Source organism: Pinus tabuliformis, chromosome 1_2 (assembly GCF_031772625.1).
Source record: "Pinus tabuliformis cultivar Carrire ecotype Pingquan chromosome 1_2, CPIR1, whole genome shotgun sequence".
Taxonomy (NCBI): domain Eukaryota; kingdom Viridiplantae; phylum Streptophyta; class Pinopsida; order Pinales; family Pinaceae; genus Pinus; species Pinus tabuliformis.
The window spans coordinates 283,925,273-283,948,119 of record NC_142298.1 but is presented as its reverse complement, the minus strand read 5'-3'; the positions used below and the strand labels follow the sequence as shown (position 1 = coordinate 283,948,119).

Below are 22,847 nucleotides of genomic sequence, written 5' to 3'. Positions count from 1 at the left end.
CGCTGATCTGTAGGATCACCGGCAAGATCACCTGCTGCATCCCGAGTAGCACGGACCCATCTTGGAAGTTGAGGATCCTGAGAAGGTGGGGGAGGATTATCATCCTCGCTTTCATCATCTGAAGAAGAAATGTTTTCAAAAGTAGAAGAGATAGGAAGAGGTGGCACATCCGCCGGACTAGGCTCGCAGGCCGATTTATTTTCATCAAATTTTACATCTCTTCTAATGATAACATTTTTGGACTTAAATGGAATAAGTCTATAACCTTTTACATCTTCAGAATATCCAACAAAAGTACATTTCTCACTCTTAGGTTCTAAAGCTTTATGCTTTTCATCTGGAATATGGGCCCATGCTTCACTTCCAAACACACGAAAGTGACTTACATCTGGTTTAATGGAACTCCAAGCTTCTTCTGGAGTGATATTCTCTAGAACCTTAGTAGGAGTGCGATTGATTATATAATTTGCACAATTAATTGCTTCGGCCCAAAAACTAAGACTGAGTCCTTTAGATTGCAGCATACAATTAGCCATTTCCTTTAAGGTGCGATTTTTCCTTTCAGCTACACCATTTTGTTGTGGAGTGTATGGAACAGTATGTTGCATTTGAATTCCATTTTCGGTGCAAAAGTTGATGAATGTGTTTTTAACATATTCTCCACCATTATCAGTTCTTAGCTTAAGAATTTGATGTCCAGATTGTTTTTCAACAAAGGCTTTGAAGGCCAAAAAAGTGTTAAATACTTCGCTCTTGAGTTTTAAGAAGTATACCCAAGTGCGTCTGGAGAAATCATCAATGAAAGTTAAGAAGTACTTGCAGCCAGAGAATGAAGCAACAGGAAGAGGACCACATAAATCACTGTGCACAAGCTGTAAAGGGGCTGAGGCGTGCCAAGAGGCACGTTTGTCAAAACTGTCCCGATGATGTTTTCCGAGTACACATCCGGAACAAACACCATCTCTGCAAGATACCATAGGAAGACCTGTCACCATATTTTCTTTACATAGATGCTGAAGGGAGCGATAGTTTAAGTGACCAAATCGCTCATGCCAAAGTTTGCTCACTTCATCATTATGAGCAACAAATACTGAGGGAAGATTGGATGACCCAAAGTTGTGAAACTTATACAACCTTTTGGAATCATCAGCAAGACCAGTAGCTAGAATCTGTTTAGGATCTTTTAGATCCTTGATTACAACATCATGAGGTGAAAATTCAACAATTTTACCTTCACCTGAATGAGTTATCTGATAGACAGATAGAAGGTTGCAGGATAAGGTTGGAACACATAATACATCATTAAACTGACCATTGTCTAGATGAACAGTTCCAGTCCCTACAACATTAAGAGATCTATCATCACCAATATATATATTTTTGGTGTTACAATCATTTAAAGAAGAAAACATGGCTTGGTTTTTGGCCATGTGACAAGAGGCTCCAGAATCAATGAGCCACTCATGAGAATGAGAAGAAGAAGAAGATACATTTAATGCATAACCAGACTGAGATGATTGACAATGACATGCAGAAAGTGCCATTCCGGAAGTTGAAGTTGAAGTAGGCTCCACATGGATGTTATGTTTCTTCATTGCGGCTTCCAAGGCTTCCATCTTCTTAAAGCATTTAGATTCTAAGTGGCCATCTCGATTACAAAAGTTACAATGTCTATCAGTCTTCTTCCATTTGTTTTTATTGGTCTTATCATTTTGCTGAAATGATCTTTCATTTTGAGGCTGAGATGGTTTAGGACCATTCTTTTGAGGATATGACTTCTTAGGATTCTTTGAATTTGGTTGCTGCTGGGCGGCTAACGCTTTCGTGGAAGAGTTTCCAAGATTAAGAAGACCAAGGTGTAAGAGTTTTTCTTGTTCTCTTATTAAGGAATCACAAAAGGAGTCAAAGGAAGGGGCCTTGTATTCTTGTCCTTGACAAATGAAAGCTTCCCTTGTAGAATGGAAAGTGGAAACAAATACAGAGTAGGCTGGTCCCAACTTAGTAAGGATGGAATAAATAAGGTTACCATCTTCTTTCTTAACTTTAACACCTTCCAAGAGATATCTAAGGGTCTTGAATTTGGACAAGAAATCTTCAATGCAAGAAAAATTATTAGGATCCAAAGTAAGCAGCTCATTTTCAAGTTGATGGGCTCTAATTTCATTTTTAATTCCAAAAACTTTAGCAAGTTTTTCTAATGCTTCATGAGGAGTCTCAAGTTCTGCAATGTGGAATCTAAGATCAGGAGAAACAGACATCCCTATCAAACCACGTGCTTGATCTTGTCTATTTTCCCATTTTGCCGCCTTGTCTTCATCTTTTGGTTTCTTCTCTTGGTCTGTGGCTATTCTGTAGAGACCTTTACTTCTAAGTAAATCTCCCATGTAGGCTACCCATTGGAAGTAGTTAGTGCTGTCAAGAATGACTTGGCATGGACTTTCCATTTTAAAAAAAAACTGAAGCTGAAGATGCTGAAAGTAAGTGTTCCAATGGATAGATCTCGAAAAAATAGGCGGTTTTAAAAAAAAACGGCTCTGAAAAAGGCTTCCGGATGAAGAAGTTATGGCTTTTTGAAAAAAAAATGTTGACGTTGCCGGCAAAGTGCGCGAATGTGCGGGAATGAAAAAATCCGCCCCCACAAAATGGAGACTTGAACCCAAGACCTCTACTCTCTTAAAATAGCTTTGAACCAATTGATCTATATAAAAAATTTGAGAGAGAGAGAGAGAGAGAGAGAGAGAGGGGGGGGGCCCTTGGTTTGCGTGCTTGCCTTGAGAAAGCTCTTTTTCCCTACAAAACACAAAACACAAAACCCAACACGAATATGCAAAGAAAAACGAACCTTACGGCTCGAAGTTAGCTTTAGCCAAAAAAAACTAGAAATTTTAAAAAAAAATCTCAAAGTTAGCTTTAGCCGAAAAACTAAATATTTTTCTCAATGTTTCTGATTTTCCGAGATCACACTAAGGTGCAGGGAAAAGAGCATACGCATGAGAAAAATCCTTCCTTTCTGTTTCTGATTTGCCCAGATCGCACAGAGTCGCAGGGCAAAGAGCATACGCAGAAATGAAAGGTATAGATCCGGTTAAAAAAAGGCTAAATAAACTGAGACCGAAATAAGCAGAGAGAAAATAACAGTAAACTGCAAAAAAACACTGTATACCTCCCGATCTGAAAAATGACGCAGCTAGGGCTACCGGAAACCTTTTCGCGTGAAACGAAAGGGGTTCCTCACTGGAACAGATGCTCCGAACGCAACAGAGCAGTCCTCTCGGCCCGAAAGCAGTCAGAAACAGCAGATCTAGGAAACGACAGCCGCATGCAGTTCTACCGGCTTCAGATTTGGATCACCAACGGACGCGGCCCTCAAATAGCTCTGATACCATGTAGGAATTTACAGGGTAAGTTCCACAGAAAGAATACCAAAAGGACACCGCTCACAACCAGATCTCAAATCAATACACCAGTATTTTTGACGTGGTTAAAACCCTCAGAGTGCAAGGAGGGAAACAGTCCACGGCCTGTCCCAACGTGGGTACTACAGGCAATTTATTAATCAAAGAATGAAAATTTACATAAGCTTCTCTCATGCACGGATTACCCGAACAATGACCCTCCATGCGCTTTAAATAGAACTCATGGACCAATCGGGTGTCAAGCCACGGATCAAGTGTCGGTAATACCGAGGTGAGAGTGAACCGTCGGATCACTACATATCGTGACCGTCGGATTGTAAGTTACAAAATGTACAACGGTAAAGAAACACACTTTACCTAACTCTAACCTAACTCTATACTAGACCAAGTTGAACTTAACTATATCCTATGTGTCGGAATATCCTAACACCAAACCCTTTTACAAAGTGTAATTACCCTCCCACTGTACCAGAGCTTCTAAACCTCACTCCTGAAACCATTGTTGATAATATCGGCGATATATCGGCGATATTAGAAAATATCGCGATATTTTCGGCAAAACGATATATCGCCGAGAAAATATCGCGATTTTTTCTGTTTTGATAATATCGCGATATTTTCAAAATATCGGCAAATATCGGAAAATATCGGCAAAATATCGCGATATTTTGAAAATATCGGCAAAATATCGGCTATATTTAAAAATTTGGAAAAAATATTTTTTATGCTTACCGATATTTGCCGATATTTTGCCGATATTTTCGTCGATATTGCCGATAAGATATTTTCTGGACCCTCGCCGATATTTTCCCGATACCAATATTATCAACACTGCCTGAAACCACTGAAAGCCTAATTCAATTCGGTAAACGCAATTATGGCTTCCCAAATCTCTCTAGACGTAAGACCTCTGCAAACCCCTCACCTGGACATTGACCACTTTGCCTTAGCAAACCGAGATTTTCAAATGAAGGACCCAGCTTCTCCTCCCTACCTACCAAAGCTCCACTACTGGAGTAAAGACAAATTTTTGAACCAGAACAATGATATTCACCTTTGGGAGTCCAACTTGCCCAAGTATTTGTTCTCAAAAGTACACCCATTCCTAGAAATCATCCACTTTTGCCAAGCTTGCTACATTCCTAGTCAAAGAGAAATTGTCACCCCTGACCAGCAAGTTTTGTTCACCATCACTGCAGAATCCATTAACCAAATGTTGCAAGTCCAACCAAGCCCAAATGAGACCCCACTTTCTATTGAAGGCTTGCTGGACCTCTATACCAAGTTAGACCTTCCCAGAATAGCCCAAATTTTCCAAACCTTCATCATAGAGGAGTGTCATACTCCTACAAAAAGTCCACCATATGCTGCCACCATTTTTTCTGAGAGAGGCAAACAAATCATAACCATGCTCTCCTGCATTTTAGGCTACACCTCTGATGAACATGTGGATGAGGTTGTTCTTGCCTTCCTTTCCATCTTTTTCCCAGGCAAGCCTCCTGCTACAATGTATAACTATGCTCAGTTCATAGCAGACAGAATGCATGAGCAGTTCATCAGGCTACCAACTGAGAGAGTCTTTAAATATTCTTCAGTCTTATTCCATATTTTTTGTACTATCAGTTAGATAAATTCCCTGTCAGCATCCAAAAGTTGGATACCAAAGGAAATCCAAGATCAATCATCTACTGGACACCATTGATCCATAAATTCTCCACCATTTTTTCCTACAAAGACTTCATTGATTCATTTGTCCATCCAGTTATGAATATGCTAACCAGTAGCCATCAGCCCAAAATCAGTCAAGAGATCAAAAGAGTTCTACAGTTGGCAAAGAATAGTAAAGTGGGAGACTGGTATCTATACCAGCACCACACAGAGATAAGGATATATGGATGCCAACTTGCCCCCTACAAACTGCCCAAATACCTCCCCATGAGGATATTTTCTCTAGAATACTTTAGGCAGATTATAAATTCTGATGAAGTAAATTTCCTATCAGCTAGGAAAAAGACCCAATTCAAAATGAAAAATCAATTGGGCCCCTTCATTTGTAATACTAGGGAAGCTGGACCAGAGGCCGATAAGATTCTACAGCAGATGAAATTCAAGAACAGTTTTATGTGGCAATATGACCCTCATGGAGTCATAAATAAGCTAAGGCTCAAGGTCAAATTGGGTCCATTCATACATCATCCCAGGCCAAACATTGAAATATTTGCCAACCAATCAGAATGGTTGGAAAACACTTTGATAGACATGGACAGTATTGTAGTTGATGTAGAGAATACATTAATTGATGTAGAAAAACAGATTGATACAAGTTCCTTCCTGCAGGTTCCAGAACTAGGAGAACCAATGAATATTCCTCCTATTTTACAGACTCCAGCAAATGAAGATAGAAATGCAAAGAGAACCAGGGAAGAAGGTTCTAGTTCAACCATGGAAACCACAGATGAACAGTTTGAGATCAGTTACAAACTTACAGGAAAAGGCCCGAGCTTAATCCTGTAACTGAACAAGAAGACACCACTAGAACAGTGGAAATCACTGACACTGATACAATGGTGGAAAGGAGCAAAGGCCCAGCAGCTTCAGGAGAAACACACTAGCCCTCTACATCAAACACTCAACTTATAGAGAAACAGCTCAGCATTGAAGTCTCTTCATCCACTAGGCTTGTGGATAAAGAGAAAGATATTAAAGATAGGTATAAAGAAATTAAGTTGAGGAATGAGACATTGAAGGCTGAGACATATGCTCAATACTTCAAGCAAACACCTGTAAATCAAAGCAGATTAATGTCAGCCTTTGACATCAAAACAGGTAAAATGCAGATGACCTTCATGCAACCTACAGTCCAACAGCCAAGATCATCAGCAGACTATAGGAAAACAGATTTTGAGGTTTTGGCCAGGGATGTTCATCCCATTGACCAGATTGAATTTCACAAACAGGCAAGTGAGATGATCTATTCCACCATGACCAGTAAAGCTATGACTGCACACAAGCTTCAAAGTTCATTAGATAATATCACTGCACAGTACAAGCTGGAAAAGGCCTCCTCACAAGTCAAGGACAACATAATCAAGTCACTAGAGGACTTGGTAATTGAGCTTGGGTATAATCCCAATGATGTCAAAGCCACTGAGAAACTAATAAAGAAGAAAAATGAGGACATTGCTACTTTGAAGAAGCAATTAAAACTGCCTCATTCAAAGCATCCACAGACAAAAGAGGTCCTTCAAAGCCAAACTCAACAAGAAGAGATGATGGACCTTATTCTCCAATTGAATGATCAGTTGAAAGAGATGGAGAAGGAGTTAGATAGCTTAATACAGCTGAAACAAGCCAGCCTTGAGATTGCCACTACCACGGCCATTCCAACAGTTACTACTGCATTACCATCAACCTTGGCAGCTTCATTGGCTCCTACAGCTCCACCAGCTACAGCACTACCAGCTGCCACAGCATCTACATCGGCAACAGGGTCGATATAATCAACAGCCCAGCCAGGTGATGAGGTAAGCAAATTGGTCAAAGCAATGGAGGACATGTCCATTCAGACCACAGAGATGAACAAGCTTAAGGAAAAAATAACCAGTCTAGAGAATGACAATAAGCTTGCACAGATTATGCACAAAGAAGAAGTACAGAAGTCAACCAGAATGAATGAGAGGATAAAGAGCTTAAAGAAAGAGCTAACATTAAAGGAGCCACTTCGTCAAGCTAAGGAACAGATATGGGCCAATATAATTGACTCTGTCAATGATATTTGGCCATCCATTCAAGTAATATTTGAACAAAATGACCTGGTCAAAGAGGCTACAGAAGCCATTTAGAGAGTTAAGGCTGAACTGGGAGATATGCCAGAAGAAGCCACTAGAATCATTCATTTCCTTAACTCCATAAAAAAATATGAATTGCAGGATCTGGACATACTAGACAGGACAAGCACCATACTAGAAGTGAAAAAGGTCCTCACCAAGAGGAATTTGATGATGAACCTTGAACACAAATGCCAAACCCTGCAGCGGGCTATAGACAGGTGCATGGTTAAGTTTGATGCTCCAAGGCAGAAAGGTTTGCCTAATACCTTGGTGATAAATGATAAATTCATGCCACAAGACGACTACAACAGGAGAATCAGAGAGGTGGCCAGAGATCAAGTAAATACTTCCTCTATGAAGGGGATGCCTACTGCAAAGGTTCTATATCAGACATTTGAGAACCTGTTTTACCTCCAGCACCCTGTTTTAAGAAACGGCCGTTTCGAAACCGAAACGGCCTGGTTGATCCGTTTCACTAGCAAGAAGAGTGACCCGGCCATGGAAACGGTCCGGTTGGCCGAGTCACCCATGACTCGGCCAAGTCATTGAATGAAGGCCGTTTCCGTTATGACTCGGCCGAGTCACAAAGGAACGGCCCAGGCACACGTAAACAGCAAAAAATATAATTTTTTAATGGATTTTTTAATTGTTTTTTGTTTGGTTTGGACCCCAAACAGTTATATGAATATGCTAAATGATTTTTGGGGTCCATTTCCCCCTCCCAAACCCTATTTAACACACCCCAAGTGCTCTCATTCACTCACAGCAGTCTTATGCATTTGAGTGAGAGTCTTCCTTGAGAGTTAGTGAGCAGTTCTTGAGCTTGTTTTGGAGCAGCAGTGAGGAGTCTTGGAGGAGCATTGTAGCTGGAGTGAGGAACTTCTTGGGCAGTCATTTGGAGCAGCATTGAGGAGTTGATTCTTGGAGCAAGCTTGAGGAGGCAGTTTGTGCCTGGAGGTATTTTTTTCCACCTCTATAAATCTGTTTTTGCTTAGTAAATTTTAGGTGCATATCTAGAAAGCTTAGAGAGTGTTTTTTGTCAAATAAATGAACATTGAATCAATGTTTTTTTTTTTTTTTTTTTCCATTTTCAGATTGTTTGCTTTCATTTCCTAGTCAAAAAATGGCACCTAGAGCAAGAGATCCTGCTTGGGCATATGTTGAAATGGTTGATAGTCAAATGCAATGCAAATTTTGCCATAGGAAAATTAAGGAAGGTCCTGGGGGCATTCATAGGCTGAAACAACACTTGGCAGGGATTAGAGGCCAAATTACCCCATGTACCTCACTAGAAATTGGGGAGATTAGAAAGAATTTGTTGGCCAGCTTTGAGAAATTTAAAGAAGATAAGGCTAGGCAAAAATACATACAGGCTGAAATTGGGAGGAAGAGGGAGATACAAAAAATGATGGCTACCAACCCCCACTATGATTTTGAGGGTTCTTCCTCTATCCCTCAAACTGAGGCATCCAACCCTTTCCGATATGTTCCTCCCTCTTTTGGTTCTGTTCAAGATAAGGGAAAGGGTAGAATGAATTTGAAAAAGGGTGATGTGACTATCAAAAGTTATTTCACTCCCTCCTCTCCATCAGATGCACATGGTCCTGAAGTTAGTAAAACTCAAATGCAGCCCACTTTAGATGACCATTGGAAGAAAGAATTGAGGGAGACTACTTGTGATTACATAGCTAGATGGTGGTATGATGTTGATATCCCCTTTAATGCTGCTCGTTCACCATATTATGAGCCTATGTTTGATGCCATACATGCTGCTGGAAAAGGCTTCAAAGGCCCTACTATGCATGAGCTAAGGGGGTTTCGTTTGCAAAAAGAAATTCAATCCATTAATGAGTATTTGCAAGAGTTCAGGGACTCATGGGCAAGAACAGGGTGTACCATCATGTCAAATGGATGGACTGATCAAAGAAACCGTACCATCATAAACTTTATTGTCTTCTGCCCACAGGGAACCATGTTTTTAAAATCAGTTGATGCATCTAATAAGATAAAAGATGGCCACTTGTTGTTTCAGCTATTGGATCAGGTTGTTGAGGAGGTGGGGGTGGCTAATGTTGTTCAAATCATCACAGATAATGCCTCTAACTATGTTCTTGCTGGTAAACTGTTAGAGGAAAAACACAAGACCATCTTTTGGACCCCATGCGCTGCACATTGCATAGACCTCATGCTTGAGGATATTGGAAAATTAGATTGGGTCAAAAACACTATAGATCATGCCAAAAGCATAACAAAATTTATCTACAATCATACATTAGTTTTGAGCCTCATGAGGAAACACACTGGGGCAAGGATATTATTAGGCCTGCCATCACTAGATTTGCTACACATTTTTTGACATTGCAATCTATGCTTTCCCAACATAGAAACTTGCAAAAGATGTTTTCCAGTGATGAATGGAATCAAAGTAATTGGTCTAACAAACCAGAAGGCAAAGAATTGAAAAGGAAAGTCCATGAAGAAACTTTTTGGAGAAAGGCAGCAGAGATTGTGAAGCTTGTTGAGCCACTAGTTAAGGTGTTGCGGTTGGTGGATGGGGAAAGGTTGGCTATGGGCTTCATTTATGAGGCTATGGATCAAGCAAAGGAGCAAATAAAGACGGTATACAAGGATAGAGTGGCAAAGTATGGGCCCATTTGGGCAATCATTGATGAAAGATGGAACAATCAACTCCATCGCCCTATACATGCAGCTGGGTATTTTTTGAACCCACGGTATCATTATAAAGCTAAGGAGTCAGGAGCTTTGAGGGGGGAGGTTAGAGATGGACTGGTTGATTGCATTGAACGCATGATCCCATTGGAGTCTGATCAGCTGGAGATACACCGACAGGCCAATATCTTCAGCAATGCAGCAGGTACCTTTGGGAAGAACCTAGCAAAGATTGCAAGAGAAGCAGATGAGCCAGGTAAACAAAAATTTCAATTTTCAAATTCTTAATAGTTTTACTTTTTTTTTTAAAGTTTGTTAAATCGTTTATAATTTGAAAGTTAGATATAATTTGTAATTTTGTTGAGCTAACTCATTACACTCCTATGTTTTTTGCAGCACAATGGTGGGAGGCCTTTGGTGGCCATTGTCCTGAATTGCAAAGGTTTGCAATTCGTATTTTGAGTCAAACTTGCAGTGCATCTGGGTGTGAGCGCAATTGGGCTGTCTTTGAGAGGATTCACACAAAGAAGAGAAATCGTTTGGATCAAAAACGGTTAAATGATCTAGTTTTTGTCCAATACAACCTTCGGCTCAGACGAAACCATTCGCTGAACAAAAGACCTGATTCAGATCCCATTGTGTTGGAAGACATTGATCCAACATCAGATTGGTTAGTGGAGAGTTGTCCAGCAGAGTTTGATCCTGATGAGGATCTTGATTTAGATTTAGATCTGGAGACATCAGTTGAACTTGAACATGTTGTTCAACTTCAGCCTATTCGGTTGAATGCAGATCCCAATCCACCAGCGTCAGTCTCACAGCCAGCAAGGACTCCAGTTGTAGGTGCTTCCTTTGCTCAGCCACGACAGAAGCGCAGCCACATATCTACTCTATCTCAGCTTGCATCTGCTGCAGTTGCATAGCCTGCTAGTGGTACCACTTCTACAGTTGCAGTTGGGGATGATGATGATGAGGAGGAGCCATGGGGCCCCCTGTCTGACTCTGATGATGATGATCCAGAGATTGATCGACATGATCTTGGCTCCTCTGACAGTAGCTACGAGCCAGTAGTACTGTAGTACTAGTACTGGAGTCTGGTCACCGTCACAGTTTACTTTTGTTGTAGAGGCCATTTCTAGCCTCCTTGGTTATGTGTTTTTTGTTTTGAGTCTTTGATCATGTATGACAGTTGACTATGTATTGCCATTGGGTACCATTTTGATATAATGGATTGGTTCATGAGCCTACTTTGATCATATGTTGTCTTCCATCTATATTATAACGCTGTGTGTTTGGAAACATGAATGAAAATCTTTAAAATTATGTTTAAAATCTTTAAAAAAAAAAATTTTTGTAAAAAAAATAAATATTTAATGTATTTTTGACAACGACCGAGTCATTGAAATAGAGCCGGCCGAGTCATTACCGTTTCGGAGTCGGAGTCGGAGTCGATCCTCGGCCGAGTCGGGGTCGGAGTCGGAGTCTTAAAACATTGCTCCAGCATGAGGTTAAACACCTTTTTGTAAATAAACCCACTTTTGCCAAGTACACAGAAACAGATGAAATTTACAAGAGGATGGTAAATATTCAATTCCCAGATGCAGAGTCCAGACACATGGGAAAAATTAAATGACCTGCTATAAAAATACACAGTAAAAGTAAAAACAGCATAGTGAAAAAAAAATGACAGATCAGCCAGATGAAAGTGTATCAGTTGAAAGGTCAAAGTGAAAAGAACAGCCAGCATGAAGACCAATAGCAAGGCAGAGAATAAACAGCAAAATATCATAGCATAAAGACAGCACAACCAAATAAACAGGCACAGCATGAAGATATTTCTTTCTCCTAGATTAATTCCCAAGACAGTTTGGGATATTTTGTATACTATTTTTGTATAAATACTTCATAATTCGACGTATTGAGGGGTGGATTGCTAGACATTTGTAGAGTTGTATTGATCAGAAACCTGAGGGTTATTATACCAATTTTTCAAGTCAACAAACTGGACTGAGTAATAAAGCGATTCCATTGCAGGATTCATGTGTTGAGCTATTACAGTGAAGTATTTTCTTTTGTCAAATTTGTTATCTCCTTATGTATTTCACAAACTTACATGTTATCTAAAGTGAATGAATTAGCTGGAAATTTATTTCAGAATTTGTTTAAGTACACTCTGTCTTGAACAGCTAATCATTTCTATGTTTTCTTCTGATATCCAGATCTGAGAATCCTTAATTGCGCTCCCATCCTGGTTGACCTCTTTCACTTCCTTCATTATCCAGCCTGCGGATCCCTTAATTGCTCCTTAGACCCGATTGAAAACCAATTCACCATCCAGCCTTCAGATCTGAAATAACTCAGCTACCTTGCCCTGTAGACACTATTTTTAGAACTTGATTCAGTCCTGTTTGCTTAACATTTGACCCCATAGCCCAGAGGTAAAATACCTCCCTCTATCTATCTGAGTAAGTGATCCCACCACCAAATCCAAATCAAAACCCAAGTACAATCATAACTAGCCTAAAATCAAATAACTAAAACAAAGTTAAATTATAAGGAGAGAGCCCTCTCTGATCATTAGGAAGGCTAGATCCTAATTTCCAAAGTTGGTTTGTGGTTACCTCTAATCATTTCTTCCATAACAACTCTAGAGAAATTTTTGGAGTAATTTGTAACTCTATGCTCTGCGTGCTGGAAACCCCCGTTCCTCTACCTTTTTCGTTCTGCTTCAACTGCCAATAATCCCTGAAAGAGAGAGCAGCTCGAAATTCATCACCCATAGACTATCATTCCATGAAGTAATCTCCCATAGGGCATCTCATCCTGCCCACCCTGCTCACCAAGTTTTGTGGGTAAAAACGTGGGAAGAGTAGTGTGAAAATTCTATCACTGCAGCAACTGATTTACTTTTCCTACTTATTCCACAATAAGTTATTCATGAAATTACTTCAATAAACATTAAAATAAATATTGTTGCAGATATCACACCATAATACAGAAACAAACATATGCACAAGAATCAACACATTGACACAGTTATTTTGGACAACAGTCCCCGGAAAAACCCAATGTGGGAAAACTGGTGCAACAAGGGAGGTTTTATTATTCAGCAATTCTTCAGTACAACAGGGTGCCAAACTGGGACCAATAGGAAAAGTATAAGAGGAGGCTTGAGGGTCAGTTGGAGAACACACCAGAGTGATCAGTCATTCAATTTGCTAGAGCGGGGTTGCTAAGCAAAGTCGAATCAGTGATCAGCAGCGAGGGGCAACAAGTACTGGACAGAGAGGCAAAGGCAGTGCTGAGAGACCAGCGCAGACGCAGAGAGCGAGAAGCAGCAGCCAGAGCAGGCTACACAGAGCCCAGCAGAGACAGCGTAGAGGCTAGAGGGATTGCATCATCCACGCAGAGAGCAGTTGGAGTGACGCAAAGGGTCCCAGAGGCTGCGCAGAGCCTCAGAGGGTTGACGCAAAGGGGTTTGGGGCTGATGCAGAGGCCAGAAGGGCCAACATAGTGCTTCAGAGTCACTAGAGAGGGTTTCGTGGGACAGGTTTTCTGAATACCTATTTCCGATTAGAGAGGTATTGCTACCAGTTATTTTTCTCTGTCAGGTGAGCCAGTTTGGCACCTAGTTGTGCTCAAGGAAATATTGCATAATAATAAACCCTCAGAATAGTTGCATCGGTTTTCCCGCATTGGGTTTTTCCGAGGACATTTGTCCAAAAATAACAGTGTCACTTGTGTGTTTGTTTTCTTTCAGCTGATGATCAATAGATGTTGAGACTATATTGTGTTTATTTCGTCATTTATATGTTTTAAATAACTTGTTCGAATTTAACAACTAGAAGAAATACACCAAAAGAATACAGATTAAATTTCTAATGGATAGACTTAGAAATTTCAACATCCAACACATGGGCAGCTCCATTTTCACCTGGGACTTGACTAGCTTGTTGTAGCAAGCCCGGCTTCCTCTTCTTCATTTACATGTACCTTGTTTTCTTAGTTCATAAAATGGCTCAGCTCTTAGTAAAGTTTCTGGTGCAATTTGTCATTATGTTGGCATGTTAGTTATTTGGTTTCATGTTTATGTTTTATTTGTTGTTATCACTTAATATTTCCCACTAGGAATATTACAGTGGTATCAAAGCCATGATCTTGGCCAGTTGTGGGCCTTAAGCCAAGTGATGACAAGACCAAAATAAAAAGCTAAGAAATCATGGGATCCAAAGAAAGGTTAAAATCAAACAACATGGCAGTAACCTTGAATGAGGTGATTAGGATGCAACAAATGATGATTGATGTGGGGGAACAGTTGATTCATGCCACAATTGGAATCAAGACCCTTCTCAATTATACAACAATTCCACTATGCCAAAAATTATGGATAATGCATCAAGATGGCAAGACATGATTGCAATTGATGTGGAGTTATTGGCAGCAAATTGGAGGGCATACCAATCATTGGGACATGACATTCAAGCGTCCCTCTCCTTTTGGGAGTTCGGTGAACTAAGAGACATGCACAAATCAGCGGGAATTCAATGAAATTATGCAAGGATGATGAGGATGATCAAGGCAAAAGATGGAAAAGTAGTTGAAGGGGCCATGGTTAGCAAGGAGACAGTTGAGCATACACTCGTTGATGAGATGCCAACAGTTGATGAGGTACCCAGTCTTGTGACCGAGTTTTTAGGTGATAGCGGCACACCACAGGTTGATGAGGTGTCCAGAGACATCTCCACTATTGATGAGGAGTCTATAGGTATAGAGGCATCCAGATCTATGACAAAGTTGTCGGACAATAGTCACCTACAGCTGGCCATGAGGATGTTTTATATGATGGGTTGTTGGTGGAGGAGCAATTAGAGGCTCAAGTTGAGGCCGTGATGGAGGAGGATGCGCAACCGTCCTTGGGGCTAGATATTAATGAGAGGCAACACAAAGAGTACACGTTGGGATTTCAACACATTTCGCTTCAGAGGTACATTAAGGGGGTCCATGACGTTATTATCTCACTCTTATGCATTGGATTGAGAGAGGCGTAGATGTCTAGATAGTTCATAGGGGATGACCGGGTCAGCAGGGGCCAGTGGCTTCAATTGAGTATGGCACAACGTCAGCATGGAGGGCTCGTCCCGTACATGAGAGATTGTACATTTGATCCCTCCTTTCAGATTGGATGGAGAGAGGTACTAAGCTAGTACCCGATGGAGCAGGTTAGGTTGTTGGGTACATCCATGGCCGCATTTCAGCAAAGTTCGTGGATTACTAGAGGAGTATGAGGGCCAGATTGTTGTTGGGATCCAAGTGGGATTCCTCGTCACAACATGAGCTTGGTTAGTGATGGTATTAGCAGTGTGATGGATCCGGTGACCGAGCGTCCGCACACTTTTAGATCTCCATCAGCACTAGCTTCGAGTTGGAGTGACAAGGGGGCAAGCAGACTTCGCGGGTTGTCCAGGGATGTTGGGCATACGTGGGATTGTAGGATGATCAACATACTCTGGCAAGGGTTGGTCGGAGGAGGTGCCATCAGTAGGTCATTAGTTAGGGCATTGTATAGAGACGGTGTTCTCTTATTAGCATATTGGACACAGGAGCTACTAAAGCTAGGCGCAGTAGTATCATTTTCGTTAGCATGTAGTTGATTCACTAGCAAAGTAGTAGATGAATGGACGCATGTGGGATGGCCGAGGATGCAGGGTGGCGTGGCAGTTGGCATAAGTGTTCGGTGGTGCGCAAAGTCATGCCACAAAGTTCAGTGTTCTGCCGAGGAGCACAGAGGCGCATGGAGGAGTGTCGTGTTGTGCGGGCTTGCACTGTGGAGTAGGAGGAGCAATTCACATCACCTTGAGGTTTCGCATGGAGTGACAGCTACTTCGTCACAGGAGGGATACCAGATGATTCAGGATGTTATGGCGGTTGGTAGTGGTGTCCAACAGTGCACAGAGGTGTGCAACTGGGTGCATTCGTGTGCCAAGGGGCACAGAGATACATGTTCTTATGCAGGGGAGCGCAGGGATGCTTGGTTGTATGTAGTGATGTGTGATGCTTCCCATTGGGATTTTGGAGCATTACCACCAGGGAGACCGCCTGATAGAGACGATAGGCATGCCATTGGGTATCAATCACCCAGGATCGATGAGGATGTGGATGAGCATCATTTGATGATATCCATGGGGACTCGCATGCCTCTCTCACTTCTACATTATTTGTAGGCATAGAGGAGTTGGATGTTGTCCCTTGACACCTTCATCACGAGCAACAAGACATGAGAGGCTCGCTCGAGACAGTTAGTTGGGACACAGAGTATCCAGGGAGAGACTTCTCAGTGGTGGCATTTGGTCAGGGCACAAGCTGATAGGTGCAGGCTTAGGGAGGTGACCGTGAGGGAGCTGCAGGGTGCACTATCGGCAGGACAGCCCGAGGTGTTATGTGAGCATGAGGTACAGGGGATGGTAGTCCTCATTGGCAGGAGGATGCCTAGGCTCCAGGTAGTATCCAAGTACATTAAGAGCTGGGATAGCAGGTTTCACCATGTGGCTTGGCAAGAGCAGAGCAATTTGTCATACGCGGGACAAATTCTTGATGCTTGGTGCCCATCTATTGGATACATACAAGGGTCAGAGACGAGGCACAGAGGAGTCCCAGTAGCTAGTTGCATGTCACTACAACAAGCAGTGAGGATTGGGAGTTGTGGACCTCTAGTATGGCTATGGGGTAAGGGATCTAGTTTATTGTTGGGACACTCCATTTCTCAGTGAGTACGGTCAAGATAGTCGGTGATCTAATTCATTCTCAGATTGACACATGGGGGATCACCGAGGCCTTCATCATATGGCGAGGCAGGTCATTGCTCAGGATTTAGGCCAACCATGGAGTGATAGGCTCTGGCATTGTCGAGTCGCTTGGGCAGGTTGGGCATAACCTCGATCATCACATATATTTTAGCCAAGCGTTACAGGACAAGAGGCTCTAGTATGAGCATGTTGGGTAGTCAGTCATGACCAAAGTATCCCAGGGTCAGTAGCACAGTTTCATCCTGCAATGGGAATGGCACCTTGGCGTCACAGTACTTGACAGTTCAGCTACCCTTAGGGATGAGTTGGTTTCGATTGGGGAAGATCATTCTGATCTTCCATTGGATTTTAGTGATTCATTGTTGGCGTGGGGGATTTCACTAGCATGGAGGGATGATCAACAGGAGGAGATCAGGCAAAGCTCATGCGAGCAAGGATTCATCTCCACCGGGGTTGGATTGTATCTTCAGGAGTCCACCCTTGGAGTGCATGAGATGGATGACTCAGTAGAGCAGTTGCACGACGAGTTGATCAGGACTTTATATTATCATGATGCTCTACTTACTAACAGTATGCAGAGGGCTTCGGGTGCCTGTACCAGGTTGGACAGTGAGTGGAGCAAGGGGTGCTTCACGTTGATCAAGATGGCTTGGGACCTTGGTATCGAGGGACTCCTTAGCTAGTGCTGGGGATAGGGATGACTCAGTGGCATATTTGGGACCCGAGTATCGTTTGCAGTAGCCATCTGGGTCAATTGATAGAGAGAGTGTTTGTCCGAGCATTGCTTGAGGACGAGCAATTTTTGGTGGGGAGGATTATAATATCAACAATTTTGTGGGCATGGGAATTTTGCCCTATTTTGGTAATATTAATTAAAAGTGGCAACTAGTATTTTCGAGAAAGGTGGCAAGTATTATTTTATTGCAGATTGGCGGCAAATTATTATTTTATTAAAATGGTCGAAAAAGTAACTAAGTGTAAAATGGCCCCCACCAATAAAATAATATTAAAAAGAGTTTAGAAGGATGGAGAGAAAATATGAAAGGAGGGGATCATTTTGGGGATCATCTTTTGACCATTACACTTAACACTTCATATTATCTTGGAGTTGTTTAGCGCAAGGGTAGAGTGTTGTTTCACACAGCAATTCCAGACGGAATTCAACCCCATCTTCGAGTGCCTCCCTAGTTGGGAATTCAAAGAGTACATTGTTGGGCTTTCATAGAGCTTCATTGACACGAATATTCCCATCTCTGTGTATCCCTGAGCCTAGAGGCAATTCAAGTTATTCATTGTGGTCCAGCATACAGCGAGTTGGAGTCTAGGTTATTTGTAAGAAGATTTTCCTAGTTGGAGCTGGGAATTTTGTGGTGATTTTGCAGGGATAGAGAGCAACAAATTTGTGGGACGAAATTCTCTTCATTTGGAAGTGCATAGGGGTTTCTGGCTTAGCCTGCACAAGGGAAGAAGGGAGAAGAATTGTGGAGAGATAAGGGTCGGAGATTGGAGGTATACCTCAAGGGAGAATTTAGCCAGTGGTAGATTTGGGCATAATTCTGTAATATCAAACTGTGGGGTGTTTTTTGGCCAGATTGGGCGATTTGCACTTGTTGGGGGTCACCGAGGGTCGGTGGATTCAACCCAAACCCTTTCTGGGTTTTTGTGGGTTTGGTGAGAGGAGTTCAGGGTTAATTTCGTAGAATTTTCTGGGCAGTATTTCTAGCAGAAATCAGTGTTCTAGTCAGCAGTCAGCAACAAAAATTATTGGAGAAGGGCGCAGTTCACTCCAGGACCATTTCCACCACTTGGGTCCGTGAGATTTTTATGGGTTATTCTGGGTTCCTTGTGAGGAGGCTCCAGTTAATTTCTTGGAATTTTCCGAGCAACTTAGAGGGTCGAAACACCAATTCCATTCCAGCAGTAGTAGCAAAATTTACTAGGCCAACGCAGAGACTTGGGGAGAGCAGTTTCCAGCACTTGGGCAGCTCCATTTTCACCTGGGACTTGACTAGCTTGTTGTAGCAAGCCCAAGTTGCTCTTCTTCATTTATATGTACCTTGTTTCCTTAGTTAAAAAAATGGCTCATCTCTTGGTACAATTTCTTGTGCAATTTGTCATTATGCTAGTGTGTTAGTTTTATGGTCTCATGTTTATGCTTTATTTGTTGTTATCACTTAATATTTCCCACTAGGAATATTACAGATTTTGTTAGATCCGCAAGGGATTAAATAGCACAATGAAAAAGAAGACTAGGGGTTGAACTGAAAACCCACTAGTGCTTCTAGATCTAGACTGTTTCTCTAATCCAAAAATTACACAAGGTAACTTGCGTAAATTAATCCAAAAAGTGGCATATGAATACTAACAAATTATAGATAAAATCGTGTTAGAGCATTAAGAGCAAATAATACAGAATAAATTTACCATAAACGTAGAAGAATAACACCACAAAGCATGTGCCCCCAAATACTTTCTTTATTAGATCAAAAATAATTTCCAGTACAAGAATCCTACAGAGCTTCGCTTAGCCAAGAGCTCGATTTTACAATTGATGATACAATGAAGACCTTAGAGACTCAATTTATAGAAAAATAAGAGAGGAGATCCCCTCCAAGTGGATAATGTCTTGGCCCCATGATGAAAAGTCTAGATCCAACCAAAAACACGGCTCGCTAACTCGAACCCTTGATGCCCCTACGCAAATCTCCATGAGAGAGATATGTTTGGCCCAAATGGTAAATGGTTGGAGTGAAAAAATAATTTTGGAGCGGTTTCGACCACTTTAGAAATTTTCTCCTCATTTTTCCTCGAAAAATTCTCATTCAAATCAACCAACTTGGACCAGCTCTCCAACAAATTTGATTTTCTTGGACCACTGGTTGTGTTGGAGGACCAACGAATTTTTCTTGGTAATTCTTTTGCTTGATTTGTGAAGATTCCATCACTTTTTTACTTGACTCCCTTCCTGGGAAAGTCCACTTCATCTTTTAATCATTTTCCACTTGGAGGGAATTCTCATTTTATTTTCTGGCTAATTATTTGTCAGCTGTTTACCAAAAAATGAAAAAAAATAGGATTTGAGGGGTAAATACATATTTTTCCACTCTCAACGTGTCTATAAATATAAAGTTGAGGTGTAGAGGTCTAATTTTGATTACTCATACCCCCTACAACTTCTATAGACAACACTTATTACATCATATATCAAATTCACATACAAAATTCTCGTCCAGCAGGAAATTTTGACAATTAAAAAATTGTTGTTAGACTCGACCAAATCCCGCAAAACTTTAGAGATGATGTAGTATAGTAATATACATCGACTCTGGACACTAGGGCTCTAACTTTGGGGTATATCTTGGAGAAAAACTTAACTGATTATAAGTGTTGAAAAACACAAATAATGAGCTAAGGAAAAAAAACTCCCTAGAGTGAACTCACTTGCTAATAAAGTCGTAAGCTAACTAGATCTGTTACAGGACTCTTTCATTATACTATAATCATTTTTACAAAATCCCTGTAGGGTTGTGGAACCCATACAATAGACTAAAGAGAAGAAGCAAATGAATTTTTGGAATTCTAGAATTCTGACATGATTTGATGGTGCAGGAATACCTTAAATGTGCTTTGGTCATGGAGTCTTCGACAACTTTTCAAATGCAATTTGAGTGGTTAACAAGACCCTTGCCAATTTTTAATTCCAATGCCGACTTTTCCAACATTGGTATGGATCCATATCTATTGTTAATGTGTGGTTATATCATTTGCTTGGCAAGCTTAGGGTTTATTGAAGTATTTGTCGTCAATCTACAATCTCCTTGTGATCTAAACCGGAAACACATCAAGAACCAAAATGAAGTCATTGCAACATGATCATGATGTAGGAATTTAGAACTATCAACTCCATCATATGCCGTATAAAAGTTAATTTAAGGGACAAAGATTCTTGGCTCTTCTACTTGGCCTACTCCCAGTGTTTTTAAAACCGGAACCGGTGACCGGACCGGTCCACCTAATGAACCGGTTTACCGACCGGAACCGGTCTAACCGGGACTGGTTTGGTCTAAACGAACCGGTTTTAGAAAAATACATTAAATAATTATTTTTTAATGAAAAAAACTATTTTTAAGATTTAAAACCATGATTCCAAGCCAATAGAGACAAAATATGGAAAGATTGCTCATTGATATACCATGTAAAGCCTTAAAGGTGAATATATCAAAATGGCACCGAGTGCAATACATATCATCGACAAAATACATAAGCAATGAGGCTCTAAATGGCCACTAGAGTGCAAAAATAAAGCCTACAAACTATGGGGCCAGTGGCCTACTACAAGACTTCAGTCTAGACTCTAGACTCTACATATATGATAATAGCAATACTATAATAGTGATCAACATTATCACTTGAAGTTGAAACTTCTCATGAGTCTCAGTCATCATGATCAAACTCAGTTGGTTGAGTCTCGACTCCCAAACTGTGTAGCCACAAACTTCTCTATTGGTTCAGTGACTTGAGTCTCAAACTTCTGAAGGTATTCTGCCCTAATATGCCCTATTATTTCATTTGGTGCTCCACATGGCTTTACATGGCCTCCTATCCCAGCCAAGTGTTCCTTGAACCTGTTAATACCCCCTCCTTGAATGGATTTTTGGCAATATTTGCAGATCATTTTGCCATCAATCATATCACAATGAGCCCATGCAGTATCTTCGGCTTTTGGAGGCATGATGACTCCCTGGATGGTAGATCATAGAAGTGAGAAGTTTATAACACAAAAAAAAATTCATGGACAGCAGACTCAAATGAGGAATTATCAAGTGCAAATCCTTACCTGGAAATGCAAACTAGCTCCCTTAGCCTCCTCTTGAAGATGGCAACTCCACTGACAGCTACACACTATCTCCAAAATAGCTCCAACCCAACTCCAAGATGACTACTTCAGCAAAAACTCCACACTCTCCAAGCTCACAAACAAACTCACAAACACTCACAAACACTCCAAATCAGTTGTGTGAGACAAATGAGAGTGAGAGGGGTGTCTTATAGCAAGTGTGAGGGTGTTTTTAGAGGGAAAACACGTTTCCCTGCCCCCCAAAACCCCTAAACCACCACTAACAGCCAAAACCGCAGCGCTTTTTCCTTTTACCGGCGGCCTGTCCATAAACCGGCCGGTTTAGGACGGAACCGGCCGGTTAGCTATAAACCGGCCGGTTCCGCCCTAAACCGGCCGGTTTTTACCGGTTAGGGCTGTATTTTGGGCGAGTGAGGGAGGAAACTGGGTTAGAAGGGCCGGTTCGGACCGGCCAGGCCTCCAACCGGCCGGTTAGGCCGGTTACCGGTTTTTTCCGCCGGTTTTTAAAACTATGCCTACTCCATGACCTCAAATTCATAGATCACCATGTCGAGAATGAATCTACCATGCACAAAACATGTCCCTGCCCGACAACTCAAAGCCACTCTACAATCCAAAGAGCATGTGCCACGGCCAAAATATCATAGGATACAATGAGAATATAAATAAAATACGATAAGATAAGATAATTTTTTGATGTCCATCAATAGATTGCTCCTAGGAATGCCCTACGTCTTACACATAGTTGTGAGTCAGAACCCCCATTCCAAAAACATATATAACTTTTACTACCTCAAATTATTTTGTGTTCTAGATAAATATCAGATTACATGTTTGTATTTCTTTTAAAATATGTACTTTTGTTGTTCATTTAACAATAACTCGATAAAGTAAAAATGCCAGAATTTGAGCAAAATTAAGAAGAAAATAAATCAAAGTCAAATGTTTGTGCATTGATTTAATTCCATGATAAGGACCATAAAAGAATTAACATACAAAGTGTGGACTTTTCTAATGCAAGGAGAGAGGGTGAAATGAAAAAACTACCAAAGGCATTTACATTTTCTTTGCAGCTAAATGGGTGCGAGATAAGGATTGCAGCAAAATAGAAATTATACAAACCATGATAGTTTCCCTCAATAGCACATTAAGTTCTTGCAAGCGAATCCCCTTTGAGAAATCCTGTACATAATTAAAATAACAACCATAAGACAATATACAAATAAAATCAATGACCAAAAACACTTCCAAATGAGCAAAACCCCTTTGA

The 22,847-nt window shown here is 41.1% G+C and overlaps 1 protein-coding gene across 1 annotated transcript in view; it reads right to left on the bottom strand.

Moving 5' to 3' along the window:
* The window catches only part of LOC149205435 (SNF2 domain-containing protein / helicase domain-containing protein / HNH endonuclease domain-containing protein), a 460,346-nt gene that overhangs the window by 271,193 nt on the left and 166,306 nt on the right, over nt 1-22,847 (bottom strand). The window contains exon 8 of the mRNA XM_089397405.1: nt 22,700-22,759. Within this exon, the coding sequence (XP_089253531.1) occupies nt 22,700-22,759 (60 nt within the window). The remainder of the gene's footprint in view (nt 1-22,699; nt 22,760-22,847) is intronic.